The sequence below is a fragment of the Canis lupus genome, chromosome 10 (genome assembly GCF_011100685.1).
Source record: "Canis lupus familiaris isolate Mischka breed German Shepherd chromosome 10, alternate assembly UU_Cfam_GSD_1.0, whole genome shotgun sequence".
Classification (NCBI taxonomy): Eukaryota; Metazoa; Chordata; class Mammalia; order Carnivora; family Canidae; genus Canis; species Canis lupus.
In genome coordinates, this window is record NC_049231.1 from 49,416,283 (window position 1) to 49,432,212 (window position 15,930).

At 46.4% G+C, this 15,930-nt stretch overlaps 1 protein-coding gene and 1 long non-coding RNA gene across 4 annotated transcripts in view; one reads left to right on the forward strand and one right to left on the reverse strand.

The window, feature by feature from the left end:
- The window catches only part of PRKCE (protein kinase C epsilon), a 487,576-nt gene that overhangs the window by 386,474 nt on the left and 85,172 nt on the right, over positions 1-15,930 (forward strand). For all 3 annotated transcript variants that reach the window (XM_038551200.1, XM_038551202.1, XM_038551201.1), the window contains exon 11: positions 14,236-14,390. In XM_038551200.1, coding sequence (XP_038407128.1) covers positions 14,236-14,390 — 155 coding nt within the window. The remainder of the gene's footprint in view (positions 1-14,235; positions 14,391-15,930) is intronic.
- On the reverse strand, positions 13,317-14,441 carry LOC111097734. The gene is made up of 3 exons (XR_005365863.1): positions 14,207-14,441; positions 13,922-14,006; positions 13,317-13,718 (listed from the first exon to the last, which is right to left on the reverse strand). It is a non-coding gene; the product is annotated as an uncharacterized LOC111097734 (long non-coding RNA).

The window sequence follows — 15,930 nt, forward strand, 5'->3', positions numbered from 1 at the left end:
CTCTTGATTTTTCCAGTCTCTGCGGAAAGGGGGGCAAGAGACTATTCTACTCTAATCCTAGACCTGTATCCGTTTAACAGCTTTATATTACTCAGTACATTGTGTTCGAATAAATTGTGAAAATAAGTGATTCCTAGTGCTCGGGGCATAGTCCGTGAACTGATCTGCCTGTGTCTCTCATAAATTTTCCATTTGGATGATCAGAGCAGAGCAGAGGTTTTTTAGGCTACAGGCAACTGGTTGACCCTGGCTGACCCTGGGTACGTGGGAACTTTGTCAAGGGCTTCACAGCACGGAGGAGAAGAGCTAGTTCCGTGGGCGAGGTCTGTCTTGAGTTGGTGGGAGCTCCTGCTCATTATTTTTCTGTCAGTGCTTCTGTTTTAACCACGTTGGCAGAGTTTTATCTTATCCAAACAGAGATACCACAGCAAAAGAAAACTAATTTGGGCAATTAGAATTGGTGGTAAATCTGAATTATGTGGAATATGTTCAGAAAGATGACATTATATTACTTCCGTGCATGGAAAGGAATCAGAATGGCTAACACCTTGCTGCCAGGTAGGGGGTCCTCAGAACCTTCTGTGCTAAAAAGATAAAGGATAATTTTAATTACCACCCTTGCTGAATAGATGGGTGCTGTTGGTGTGCTTAAAATTTTGTGTTTTTAAGTTACAAATTTTTCGTGCATTTGAATTGGCCATTAATTGACCAAGCAAGGTATTTCTTTTTAAAGATACATTTTCTGTTTATTCCTGTTCAAGATGCTGCAATATCATATTGGAACAGATATCAAATGTTTGAAGCTGAACTATTTAGCGAGGCCTTGTCCATAGAAATAGTTTGGTTCCAACAGTTCAGTGTCATGGAAAAGAAGGGTCTTCAAGCAGTGGTCTAAAGCCCTGAGGAATAGCCTGAGGTGGTCTCTGAGAGGCACCTTGGCCCATGCCTGGGAGGCCGAGGTGACAGGGGCAACTTAAGGCAGTGAGCTGTATGCCCTCTTGCAGTCTTGCTTTCCCCTGCTGTGTGTTCAGTTGCATAGGCAGGTAGAGGCCCAGCCCACACGGTACAAAATGAAACACCAAGTGTAATGTCGAGGGTAGATGGATCTTGGAGTTCTCGGAGAACAGAGATGGAGAATTAGCAGTGTATGGGTTGGAAGCACACTGCCTCGAGTTTAGTAAATGCTCAGAAAGTATCTACCAAAGGTGGTTGGCATGAAATTAAGGTACCAGCTTCGAGTTAGCTGGGCAGAGCTCAAAGGCCTAAAGATGCAGGACTGCCCATCCTTGTGAAGCCAGAAGGTCTCGGGATAGTTACTTAGTTTTCCTCTGATGGAGCAAACCCAGAATCTGACGCAGAGTAGAGGAACAGTAAAAGTCATATGAATCTGGAAATACACCTCTCTTCCAGGCATTTATTTAGAGTTTCCTGGCATTGGATTGTTTGTAGGTCAGTATTGCAAGAGAGTGCACATTTTTACATAATCCTGTGGTTGGAAGCAGCATTTCCTTACCAGTTCACTGATTACTTCACTAAGTAAGGAATTAGTCAGAAGGCTATTGAAAAGTCTTTTGTTTTCATTGTTCATCAGAGACTCTGGTGGTTTGCCTGCATTTTACATCATTGGTGGGTAGATCTCCCCTGTGGAATTCTTAAAAGAAGGGTCATGAAAGTGTGTGAACTTTAGCTGGTCTGTATCCAGGATGAAGAGAAGTAATCTGTTTGGGTGATCAGCCATCTAATTTATGAGCGTGCCCACTCTGCGAGGTCCAGTAAAGGATTCAGAGAGAGACCTGGGGAGCCACTCTAGGAACCAAGACCATAAAGCAACGTTGAGTTGGGTTGTCCAGAGTAATGGCACTCACCAACCTAGTAATTCAGAGAATCTTAGCTGAGCAGAACCAAAATTATATTAAATACATTGACCGATAAGTCTAATCAGTTGTGATTTATTGATTGTTCTATGGTAGAGGGTAGAAGTCCCACTTTCATGGAATCAAAAAGTCCAGTTAAGGAAGTAGGGTAGAAAGAAACCACTGAGTTAAATAACCCTCTCCACACTAACAATATATGCCAGTGGTATCTGGTCATAACATACAGGATGTAATCGCGTCATCGTTAATCATCACTTGGGAGGTTTAAGTCCTGCCATGAGTTCACCAGAGAACAACTTCACTAAAATGCTGTCTTCATTGGAAAAGGCATCGCCAAAGAGGAGGAGAATAGGAAGTAGCTGACATGCGGAGAGGAGACACTGGAAGCAGAGTTGTCCGGATGGTTCAGAAATGATGGAGAGCAAGGACTGGTTGCAGGATGAAGAGAGGGCAACTCAAGTAGGAGGCAGAGAGATAGATTGAAATTTAGATTCCCACCAGACAGGAAGGTTCTACCGCCGTGAACTACTCAGAGTGCAATCCCTAGAACAGCAGTACTGTAGCCCATGGGAGCTTGCTAGAAATGTGGAAGCTCGGCTCCCAACCTGGACATAAAAACTCAGAATTTGGGGGTATGCAGTCCAGAAATCTGGTGTGTGTGGGGGGTTCTTTTCGATTTTTTTTTGTTTTGTTTTTTAAGTGTCCATTTGATTCCCCTATAGGCTACAGTTTGAAAACCACTACTACAGATAGTTCGGACTTGGTTCCAAATGACGGTGGAGACCCTTGGAAGGCTCTGGAGTGAAGTGGCGTGTTCTTTAGTGAGCTAGCAAACCAGGGCCTTGGGGAAGTGGTCTTCAGCATGTACGTTTCCTTTTTTTTTTTTTTTTTTTTTTTTTTTTTTTTTTTTTTTTTTTAAAGGACTGGATCAACCACAGTTGTCATTTTTTTTTTTTTTTTTTTTTTATTTAAGTCACAGACAGAGAGAGAGAGAGGCAGAGACACAGGCAGAGAGAGAAGCAGGCTCCATGCACCAGGAGCCCGATGTGGGATTTGATCCCGGGTCTCCAGGATCGCGCCCTGGGCCAAAGGCAGGCGCCAAACCGCTGCGCCACCCAGGGATCCCAGCATGTACGTTTCTTCAAGCGTTCTCACTTAATAATTCTCACTCACCTGCTGGTCACCACCTGCGCGATGAAACCGCCCCAAATTGCCAGTCATGGAACTGTGGGAGCCGAAGTCATAAACTGCTCTTTGAAGTGGTTTCTGAAGGCTGAGGGTAGGTCTTGTCTGGGTAGTGATGTGGTAGGCATCGATGGTATATTTCCATAAGTAGGGGTTTTATTTTAATGTGTGTGCTTTGCAAAAAGTTACTTAAATCAGCAACAATAACGAACACCTATATGGTGCTTTATAGTTTAAAATATAGTACAATGGACTGATTGGAAATTTGTCCATCACTGAGCCACATGCAGCCACCGAATGAAGTGTGAATGAAAAATTAGAACTAATATTTTCCTTAACAGTTTTTTGTTTTGTTTTGTTTCGCTTTTTACTGGACCGTGTACCTATAGTAAAGATAATCTATTTGGGGGCCCCTAGGTGGCTCAGCAGTTGAGCGTCTGCCTTTGGCTCAGGTCATGATCCTGGGGTCCCGGGATCAAGTCCCACATCAGGCTCCCCACAGGGAGCCTGCCTCTCCTTCTGCCTGTGTCTTTGCCTCTCTCCCTGCCTCACTGTCTCATGAATATATAAATAAAATCTTTTTTTAAAAAAAAGAATCTATTTTAATATTCTGCAAAGTAGCTACTATCGAATCTCAATTTTATAGTTGGGAAAGCCAACACGTGTGTTTGTCTAAATTCACACTGCAAGTAAGCAGCTGAGCTAGGATTTGAACGCAGGCAGTTTGAGTCCAGAGGCTTGAGCCACTACACCATGCAGGTGAGGGTGTGGGCAGAGAGCTACCAGAAGGTTAAAAACAGCCACTGACAAAGTACCACAAATAGGCTTTGACTACAGTTAAGTCATGCCCCATTTCATTTGAGGTTCTTAAGCTCCCAAGTCTTTTTTTTTTTCTTCTCATTTGTGGCATTAATGAATCTATTTAGATAATGGATTTCTACATTTAAAGAAACCAGCATCCTATCCAAATTAAAATTGTTGGCCCGCAGCCTGTATCAGAGTTGCAACTCATCCTGAAACTCTCCCTTGCTTGGTCTGTACTGTCACCTTTCCAGGTCATTAAGAACAAAAGGTTTGTGAACAGATTAAATACAGGCTGTTTGTGTTCTGCTTTTTGAGCACCTATGCCTGTTTCGATGCAGACTGCATGGTGTTGATTGGAGTCTGTGCCCGTAGATTTTTAGAAATAACACATGCCAGAATTTAGCACCTTCTTACAACAGCACAACCGTGTTTGAACAATTCCTTTGAGAGGACCCTGTGCTATTACACCAAATATTTATAAGTTTATCTCACCACACTGCCTGGCATTCTGAGTAAACCTGGACAGAAGTATGGAGATCAAAGAATTTAATAACCAAAAAAAAACCTCCTTTCACGCTCTATCTGCCATCAAATGAAAGTATTAGTGAAGTGGTATGGAAATCCTCTTTAGCATGCCTGCAGCCACCAGCCATGCCACTTAAGATTTAAAACAATGCGATTGACTGTTCAGAATTCACGGGATTGGGTTGTATGCGTACGTTAGTGTATTATTTCCAAGTTGCCAGTTTCCCCCAGATTAGCACATTTTCATTTCGGTTTTATTAAAGGAGTCAGAACATGAAAGGGGATTTAGCACAGTGGAGATGTCAACCATGCTTCCTTGCCGTCACGGAGTGGCTTGTTTGGTTCAAGGCAGCCATGCATGCGAATCCAGCAACGTGACTATAGGACTAAAAGTCAAGCCAAGTGGGATTGATAGAAAGGAAAAGACAGAAATACAATGATGTAGTGAAACCACAGCTCTCTCGCCCCGGGTGGGAACTTCCAGTCCTTGATTTGATTTCATATGGCCCTACAGTCACAAGAAACACGACACAGCATAGTATCAGCTACACAGTAAGTGCTTTCTTATGGCATTACTGAAATGGCTTGGATGAGCTCAGCATGGTGTTAAGTGTTGTAGGGACGCAGCCAGATACAGGAGACCCAGCCCCTGATCACCCTAGGAGGTACCGACTGTCATGGAAAGTGATGGTTTTCCATGAGAGTGCACTCTGTCCCATCAGAGTGATGGGATGGAAGAAGGCTGGAAACCATTGGTCCAGGAATTTACATTCTAGGATCCTTTTACCCAGGATCAGCTCAGACTGCTACCCCAAGCCAGGAGGTGTGGGGGCTGGCTTTTTTTTTTTTTTTTTCACATTTGGTGTGATCAACCTGAATGTTTCCATCTAAGCAGGTTATGTATTTTTCCCACAATGGAAGGGAAATATTGTTTTGTACCTTCTCCATTCAAAGTCAGCTACCTGGTATTTGCTTATCTTTAAAACTGTCAGGAGAACTTAGCATAATCTTTGGAAAGAAAAGAAAAGTAAGAAAAGAGGGACAATAATGATGTTGATAGCTGGTTGTAAAGTGAACAATTCAGTTAACTGGTCAGTTGTTTTGTGTACACAAGATTGAAAAAAGATTCCTTGGTTACTTATCCCTGAATGGACTTGGTCACTTTACCATTAATGTGGGTACATTCTAATCCTCTGATTGGGGAGCAGGATTTCTCTCTAAATAGAATTAAGTAAGCAAAGAAACAAAAACGCAGCTAGAGAAATAGCAAACACAATAGCAGCTGCAAAGACATGCTCAAGAGCTGACCTAACCAGGACCACAGGCTTTATTTACAGTGGTAGTAGGTGCATGAGCCTCCTGGAAATCCAGACCTCAGGTATGAGCTCTGTAGGTACTTCTTTTGGGGTTGGGCACTGGAAGTAATAAAGTGACTTCTGAGTTTCTGGAATCAGAGCAGCAGCTACATGGGCTGCTTCAATCCTGTGTGGGGTCCATCGCTAGCATCTGACCTGGATGGAGTCAGAGAGACTCAGTTCTTCTTACTGAGCTACACATGCACTGAGCCTGGACAAGATGGGGATACACAAAGGAATGTTGTGAGCCCCCTAGCCGTTAGCTCTTACAAACTGATACAAAAAGATACAGGAAGTCTTATGTGTGGGAAACCATCATTTTGGTGTAATTACACGCTAGATTGGGAGGACCAGCCTGAGCTCATGGGAAGAACACTGGTAAAGGACAAGACAGTCATATGGGCCATGACTGGGTTGGGGAAATGGAACTAGAACAAGAATACTTTTATTCTTATGTTTGAAAACCTTTAGAAGGAACAATCCATACATCCTTAACGTTGGCTTCAAACAACTGACTGCTGGTGACGATAGGCTCCAATGAGCAGGCAACGTTTTCTTCCTAGTTAGGTTATCTCTTGGTATCATCAAAGACAGAGTTGGCCTATGTCGCCATCTTGCCCAGAATGGGCAGACCAGATTCTGGGTGGGCAACAGGCACAGAGCCTGAAACCTTTACTGGATGACCAGGCCACTAAGTTGGGCAGATGAGTGAGGGTCAAGGTTCCTGATGCCTTGCTACTTTCCTGAAGTCCAGGGTAACAGCCAGGGACAGAGGATGACAGCCTGCTGCCACACCCCAGGAGTGGCACCTGATGAAGAAAGCAGCAGATGGGGGAAACCAGGAGGAAGTCTGGTACCGTGTGGTGACTCTGAGGTACCAGATATTGATGCTTCGATGATGTGGTGAAGTAAAAGAAAGAGCCTCAGCAAAGCCACACCACTGTCCTTTTCAGGGGCCACATTCCCTGTCAAAACCCTCTTGATTCTGTCATTTTCAAAATGAGAAGGAAGGATAAACTATTATTCCCACTTCAGACACTGCCCTTGTTCGTGGCAGGAGGTCACTCAGATGGGCAACACCATGGACACATAACCTATGTGGGGGCTGTTCCAATCATATGGTCATGACATGTCGAAAAAACTTCTTTTCCATAAGATGTTGAAGACCCCTGTAAAAGGAAGGTATTCTCTGATGTGTTGAATGCAGACTCTTCCCCTTGCCCCCTGGCTTTGACACAGATGAAAGTGCGTGGGACAGGTTGGCAGTAACTTGAAATTGCTCTCTGAGCAAAGTGCTGCTCCAATCAGAGGCAGGAAATGTTTATTTGAGCTTTATGGGGTGAGTCAGTTTGCTACAGCTTTAGGTCACTTTAAACCTGGCACATCCTGTGTCGACCAAATCATCATAGTTTTTAATCAATTGGAAACAAACATCAGATGTATATGAATGAAATTTAGACCTTCTCAACCAGCAGACTATCATGTGGAATTTTTACCATTTGGCCAATTCTGATCAGGTTAAGACTTCCCTACCTGAAAACAAGTGTCTCCCCTTTGACCCAAAGTAGGGCAGACTCTACCCCACATGGCTTCTAGAAGGACTCTCCTTCTCTGTTAGCTGGAGGATGAGTCTCCAATAAGAAGAAGGATGTTTACTGTGATGAGGGCTTGCTTTCTTTGTGGGGAAATAAAACTCTTTCGGTTAAGTTTCCCAGAGTGGTTGGATCTTGTCTTTGGTTCTACCAAGGAGGTGGAATCGAGAAGAGGGAGGGTTGCCTGTTGTTCTTTCTCAAAGATAATGAAACGTTTAGGACAGTGGAAATCGGGAAGAAATGGAGTAACTTTAGGCTGCCTTCTTCCACTCCACCTTGTACTCTGCTTCCAGAATAGCTTTGCTTCAAGTCAGCTTTAATCATGCCATTTACAACTCAGAAGATTTCTAGGGTTCTTTGCTTCCTACCTGTGTTTTTAGAATCACCTCCTCCCCACCCCACCCCCCACCCACCAGGGCCACCACCAATCTGTCTGCCTCCTACTGACATCCAGAGTTTATGCTCTGTTTCCTAGATAGCAAGTTTTTTTTTTTTTTTTCACCTGCTCACTCCCATCCTCCCCATTTCCAGCTGTGGTGTCCCTTTTTGCTTACCTCTTCCTTTGAGAGGGTGTCCCCTGCCCACCTCCTAACCCTAATTCAGATCCGTGTCAACCAAATTCCTATATAACAATGGCCAGTTCCACCAGGACCTGGGAAAAAATAAATGTTAGGTTACAGAAAATAAAATATAGAAAGGGTTTTCCCATGACTGTTTGCTATCATGATCTTCTGTACGTGTGAAGGCCTGGATGACAGATGATTCTCTCTCTCTGGCAGCTCAGAAAGTAATGACCCAGATACATAGGTTTCACAATCTGATTCGATATAGGAGGGTTTTTCACATAATAGAATGTTCTGTGTTGCTTTTTTGTGGTTTCCCGTGTTCAATTCCTACTTCTTAGAAACCAAAGCCGTGGCTTATGTCATCTTTCATATCCCCCAGGCACCCACCCCAGGGCTGGCCACCCAAGAAAGACCTGTTGAATCGAGAGATTAAGTGATGTAGATATGGAGGGGACAAGGAGATGTCACAGAGGGTGAAGTGAGGACCCATGATTCCCTTAGATGATGCATCAGAGAAATTGTTCATCCTGTCGCCAGTATTTCAAAGGCTGACGGTTCCACATCCAGTCTTTTGTTGGGCACTCATGTGCAATTGATTCAAAAGCGATAGAATCTTTGCACATATAAACAGCTAGCAAATGATGGAGAATGTGCGTCCAAACAAATCCAACTGGCAGGACATGTCGTGCTGCTGAGAGGAAGCCTCTGGCTATCCATCACACCTTGAAAGATGAACAGGGCAGGCCTAGTTTTCCCTTCCAAGGTGGGAAAGGTTAGTGCTCTGGGAAAACAGAGCCCAATGGGAATTTCAAATACACGGTGTGGCCCTTCCGGCTTGTAGGTCATGATTAACTAACTATTCTTACCCTAAATGGCCATGACATATAATCTCTTTCCTAATTTTATTATTTTACTTACTATCACAAGACCGTAACTTTTTCGACATTCAGGTGAGATTAAGGGAGGCGGAGATAGAAGGCTTTTAAAATCTTTGATTACCTCAGAAAACATATTTGCTTACTTTACCAGGAAGTTGGGTTTTTGTCTTGTTTTGTTTTCTACTGATGCCAAGAGGGGATTAATGAGTAGCTGCTGGGTTTGCCAGCTTTCTTTTGATTTCAGTTTATGTAATTAAGCAGTTCCCAGAATGACTTGAGGTTCTCACTCTGCATCAAAACATGCTTCTCAGATGTGTTAGGTGTGGAGGTCAGAAACGATCCAGACTCACTGGACGGAGGGAGGGGGGAGTGAAAAACGGATCTTGCTTTAACCTCGGTCCCTCCTATTTAAAAAGCATTGATTCTGCTTTGGGGCCGTGCACATTGAGGTATATGGAGTCGAATGCAGGTCACAATGGAAGTTCAGAACGAGCTAACGTTAGAATAACTCAAAGTGAGGTTAACAATAGAAATAACACAGGGAAACCAGCTCTGGTTTACTATTGAATTTCCAGCAACTAGAGCTTTGTGCATGGTGAATGTTCAAGAACTCATGCATTTGACAAAGACATACTGGTAACCCACTATGTGCCAGGCTCCGTTCTAGTCGCTAGAGGTCCAGTGAGGAATTAATGACAAAAATCCCTCCCTCGGGATGCTCACATGGAATGAATGTCGGGTGAACAGATTTTTATTGAGTGTCTCCTTAGTTGTGGAGTTCAGAGCTGGGGGTGGGGGCATGGGGGTTGCTAAGAAGAATAAACTGTGTTCCTTAAGAACTGACCATCTCACTGGGAAGTGAAGACACTGCCCACAGAACAAAAAAAAAAAAAAAAAACTGCTCAAAGCTGTAACTGAATACAGGGCAGGGTGCTGATAGAGACAGAACCCGGCAGGGTGGAATCGATCAGAGTGGACACTCATCTCCAGATTCCGCAGGCAGTAGACTCTCTGCAGCATGCCGACATGTCTCTACTTCCCGAAGCAGTACGAATTTGCAGCTACAAAAATCAGAGTTCCCTTTGGTTCCATTTCTCCCTTACAGCCCCCTAAACTTTTTTAGTTCTCCTATCTACACGATGATTGTTTTTAAAGTGAATCACAGCAGCTTTTCTTTGGGGGTCAGGCTAGTTCCCTTATAAACTAATAGGGAAAAATTCCCAATAGTTCATGGCCTCATGAAACAGTCACACAGCTGGGGAAGAAAGACATGAACGAGTTACACAAGTAAAACCTTTACTGTTCTGAATGCTACAGGGGGGAACATAGCATATAATAAGGAGATTTGACCTTGTCAGAAAAGTTAGGGACAGCTTCTTAGGAGAAAAGATAGCTGTACTGGAATCTCAGGGATAAGGAGGGATTAAACAGGGGAAGGGAGAGGGGAAACTATCCAAGCAAGGAGAATGGCATGAGCAAAGGCCCTGTGGCAAGAAGGAATTTGCTATTGGGACAGAGGAATAAGGGGTGGCTGAAGGGAGAGGACTCAGAAGAAGATAGATGACGTGGATCATAATAGGCCATCAAGCATATGGAGGTGTTTTCTATTTATTCCAAGAGTAATGGGAAGCCCTTAAAAGAAAAATCTGGTTTTTCTTTAAAGAAGAGAAGAGGGGGGAGGATTACACTCAGATTTTCATTGCAGCAGGGTAACTGCCTGTAGCGTGATCCGCATTTGCTAAGGGGACCAGGCCGTGTGGGCAGCATTAGTAAGAAGGCACTCAGCAAGAACCTAGACAAGAGGTGATAATCCCGTGGGCCAGAATGGTGGCCATGGGCGGGCAGAGACAGAAAGTAGACAAATGTCACAGGTACCGAATAATCAGTACAAAAGTACAACAGGGAGAAGCAATGGGGCTTTGGGGCTTGGTGATGGATGTAAGGGATGAGGGAGAGGGAGGAACTAAGAGTGACTTTCAGGCCTCTGACTTGTACACAGGCACCCTGGATGAGGACCGGTTTGCTGGGGGAAGATCACTGAGTCAGCTTTGCACCTGTTGGGTTGGATGCTGTTGAGGCATCTAGAGGGAAAAGCCAGAAACGCAGCTGGATACATGGGTGCATGGCTCGGGGGGGGGGGGGGGGGAGTCTGATGTGGAGGTTGACATTTGCGGGTCACCGGTGCTGAGGTGCGGTAGACACTTGTGGCTGTGGATGAAACCACTCAGTGAGGACAGACTGAGGAAGGGCGGGGGTCGGGGTGTCTAGAACCCGGCCCAAGGGATTCCAGCACCTGATGGCTGTGCAGAGAAGCCCGGACTAGCAGGCCCAAGACAACCTGCCCAAGGCGGGGAAGGAAACCAGCTGAGAGCCAAGGGAGTCAAGTCCTTTGGAAGAGGAAGCGATTAGGGGAAAATACTGCTAAAAGGACAGCAAGTGAAGACTCGGTGATGGTAGCGGCTATGCTGCCATCGGTACCAACGGGAATAGGGCACCTTCACGGAGCACCAGTTGCAAGCCAGGCAATTTAACGTACAATCTCATCCCTGTAAGGGGATGTAGACCCACATCTAAGGTGGGCCCTATATCACCCACTTCTTACAGATGAGAGAACTGAGCGCAGAGATGAAGTCCTTTGCCGAGCCCACATGGCCAGTAAGTGGCAGACCCCTGTGGCGGCTCTTCTCTGCCACTCCACGGACCCTGTTAATGATGTGTGTCTAGGGTTGGTGGGATAAAAAGTGGCCAGGGAGCGGGGAGGAGTGTGGGGTATGGGGAAGCGAGGTTTTCTCCTCTTGAAAGCTTGGGATTCTTTCAAACACAGCCGAGCAAATACAACGTTGTTGCTAAATCCCAAGCCCAGGCTGGTGACCTCGGGAGGGCATCCCAGCGGTTGTTTCTGACGGCCTGGCTCAGCTAGGCCAGGGCAGGGCTGGCTGCAAGACGCAGCCGTGCTTGCTGGGAAAGGCTGCTTGCCCCCCCGTGTGCGAGGGCCCTGGTTCTCAGAGTGGGGTCTGACATCACCTGGGAACTTGTTGGAGACGCAGATTCTCGGATTCACCACCCCAGGTCTTCCGAATCAAAAACTCAGGGGTAAGGGCAAAATCCGTGTTCCAACAAGGCTTCGTGCGACCCCGATGCCAAGCTTGAGAACCCGTGCTCTTGGTGGGGGACAAGAAGAAGACAGAAGAAGAAAAATCTGAATGACGTATAGTCCGTGTGCCTCTCAGACACCTTGGCAGAGACCAGGAGGGAGAGTGGGGCTGAACCTGGGCTGCACTTGGCAGTCCCATGGGGAGCTTTGCACACTACCGCTGCCTGAGGCCCACCTTTGCACACTCCCCTGAGTGTTGGGCCATTGGCAATGAGGATTTGAATGGGGGAATGGGCGATTGAGTGAATGGTTGGCAAGGCAGCCTGGGTCCTTTTGAGCCCAGAATCGTACTCTGGGGAGAAAAACGGGGCAGGCCTTGAAGGGGGAAGGAAGACAAATGGAAAGGCAGCTAGACCGCAGGCCCACTGTGAGTACCAGAGTAGTGTGGAAAAATCTAGAGACTGCTGGGGGAGGAGTCTGAACTCCTAACAACGCTTAATGGTGGCCATACTCGCAAAGCAATGCCAAAGATAAATTAAATATGCCATCAGGACTGCTTCTTGAATAGAGAAGGATCATGATTTTTACTCAGTCTTAACAGAGATGTCTCTAGTAATTTTGGTTGAAAACGATATGCTCACCCCCTCCTGGCAGCTTCACCTAGACTCTGTCTGGATGGTAAGAAGGTGCTCTGACCCTCTGGCCTCTCCAGCGTCACTGTTTTCCTTTTGCTCCTTGAACCTTTTTCCTCCACGGACCCACTCAGCTCTCACCTCGGCAGTGTCACTCTGTCCCCAAATCCTGGGATTGGTTCATGCTCCCCACCCCCACCTCCTTGCTGCCTCAGGCCCTAGCTGTGTCCAGAATCCTCCGTGGCCCCCAGTTTAGAGAGCCCACCTTCTCTTGCTCTATCATCTTTAAGGCACTCTGCTCCTGTTTTATTTTCTTCATCCGGCCCATTTCCCCATCTCCACCCCTGGATCGTAGGTTCCACAGGAACAACAGCGCTGGCTTGACAGTCTTTGCCTCCCACCCAGTACGGTACCCCACTCCTTACGGGCTTAGGAAATAGTAGTCAAGAAACTGCCAAAAGTGCCTTTCCATCCGTCTGCTTCACACATTGTCATGGAGTGCAGAGAAAGAAGGCCCCTCCTTCTTTAGAAGGTGAGGTGTGAGTGTGGTCGGGCCATTCAGAAGGCCACCTTGAGGAAAGAAATCGTAGGAAATGTGGCAGGATGGGAACCCCAGAAGGCACAGCCTCCAGAGTGAAAAGTGGCCCTCACAGAAGGGGGCACTCGCAGCCCCATTAGTCTGTGAGACTTTGTAGTACTTTCCCAGGGGGGTGCCTTCACACATTACCACCCACTGGGGGGTTATTTATTTTTTTTAAAGATTTTATTTATTTATTCATGAGAGACACAGAGAGAGAGAGAGAAAGGCAGAGACACAGGCAGAGGGAGAAGCAGGCTCCATGCAGGGAGCCCGACGTGGGACTCGATCCCATAACTCTAGGATCACGCCCTGAGCCAAAGGCAGATGCCCAACCGCTGAGCCACCCAGGCGTCCGCCCCCGCACTGGGGGCTTAAAACAAAGTGAATCTATTCTCTCATAGTTCTAGAGGCCAGAAGTCTGGGACCCATGTCACTGGGCCGAAACCAAGGTGTCTCCTGGATCCTGCTGTCTCCTCAGGCCCTCGGGGAGAGTCCATCCATCCTTCCCTCTTCCAGCTTCTGGTAGCTGCCATGTTCTTTGGCTTGTGGACATGTCACAGTCTCCGCCTCTGTGGCCTTGTTGCCTTCTCCCTGCTTCTCAAGTCTCCCCCTGCGTTTCTCTTCTAAGGACACCTGTGATTGCATTTAGGGCACGCCCTGGTGATCCAGAATAACTTCCCACCTCAAGATCCTTATCACATCTGCAGAGTCCTTTCTTTGCTGTCTCAGGTAACATTCGCACGTTAAGTGATTAGGACGCAGATAATTTGGGGGAGCCATTATCCAACCTACCACACATATAAAGGTAACTGGAGCCTCCAGAGGGAGAGACTTACCCAAGGCCACGTTTCAAGGTCATCACAGAGATCAAAGACCCAGGTCTCCTTTCTGTCGGTTTTGGGCTTCGCCCACTGAACTAAGCTGATGTTCATAAAAGTAAAAGAGAGAAAGAGATTTCAAATAACACCACGTACCCTAATCCGTGTGCTGTCTGGATTATCTCTCTTTTGTCTTGTCATGATTGGGTGCTACCGGGATTCACCTACCACTGCACCTTCTTCCCCCCTGACTTCAGGCTCAGGACACCCTCTGGCTTGTGTGGGCAGTGGCCGTGGAATTACCTAAATGGCATTTTCTGCTCTCCTTTCAGGACCGCCTCTTTTTCGTCATGGAGTATGTAAACGGTGGAGACCTCATGTTCCAGATTCAGCGCTCCCGAAAATTCGATGAGCCTCGTTCCCGGTTCTATGCTGCAGAGGTTACGTCAGCCCTCATGTTCCTCCACCAACATGGAGTCATCTACAGGTAGCTCTTCCCTCCTCCTGCCTTCCCTGAAAGTGAAAAAACTAAAGAATTCTCCAGACACTTGAACTGACTTTGGCTCCTGCCCAACTGGTCTCTTAGCAACCCGCTTTAGATTAGTTGTTTGTTCTAATTTGCTCACAGAGGACTTTTTTGGGGGCTGTTTATCACTGTGAATGTTAATATTTGAATAGCCTCAGGAGATCTGACCTGCTGTTTATGCCAGTTTTGATCGAAAGCCCAAGCATGGCATTTTAGAGGCTTGGGGCCCAGCAACCTTGGAGTGACCTTCATCTCTCTCTCTCTCCCCCACCCTCTTCCTTCAACATCAGGGGCATTCTCTTTACTTTTTCCTCCTGTGCCATGAACTTCCTCCCCTTCCCCACCTCTTGCCACTTCCTGAGTTTGTTTGGCTTGGTAGTCTCCAGCAGATAGAATCGAAGGAGGAGGAGTTGCTGGGGGTGGGGGGGGGGGGTGGTCCTCTGGGTTTATGATTCGAGGAGGAGGGGAAGGGAAGGGGAGCTAGACAATATCCAACAGGAAGTTACTGCAGATCATCCAGTCCCTTACTGCCGCCCTGTCCCCCTTCCAAGAAAACATGGAACACACACACACACACACACACACACACAAATTTTCCAGTAAGGGAGCAGGGCTATTTACGCAGGCTCTTCTGTGAGGTCAGGAATTCTGGGAGGAGTAAATATTTATAATTAGCAACAAGGACACTAACGTTCCTTAAGATTTTCTCAATGGCTGTCAATTTCTTGACTCGGTTTTTGCTCCCCCCACCTTTTTTTTTTTTTTTTTTTTTTTTTTTCAGTTGGGTAGAAGAATAGCTGGTTGGGTTCAACCCAGAACTTAGTCACTAGAACCTTCCTGACCCTCTCCTGGGAGCAGTGCTCTGATTAAATGCTCATCGAGGGGTTCTGACCAACCCTCACTTCCTTTTTACTGACGACTCTTAGTTTCCTGAAGTATGTGTCTCTCTGCTCAATAATAGTCAGTGCCTCCCCCTGGCCTACACAATACAGTCTGAACTTCACAGCCTGCCGGTCACGGCCCTCCACACCGCGTGTGTCCATGTGTTTGCTGCCTATCGCTGCGTAACAAAATACCACAGACTCCAGGGCTTCAGACAGAACCCATTTATTATCTCTTGGCTTCTGTGGTCCAGGAGTTCAGGCACGGTGGACCCTGGCCCTTGGCTTGGGACCTCTCTGTTGTGATCAGGGTGTCACGCTGCATGCTTGTCTGAAGCTTGGGATCCTCTTCCAGGCTCACGTGCTAGTGGGCAGACCTCAGTTCCTTGCAGCACGCGGCTGGCTTCTCCAAGGCGAAAGCCTTTCAAAGACAGAGCCTTTCCTGCTTGGAGTCTCTAGCTTCAGGGAAGGCTTGGACCCTCTTTTAATAGGATCACTTGATTAGATTAGACCTCCCCAGGATAATCTCCCAATTTGTTTAACTCAAATGATTAGGGACCTTTATTTCATTTGCAAAATTCCTTTGCCCTTTAACGTCACATTATCACAATAGTGACATC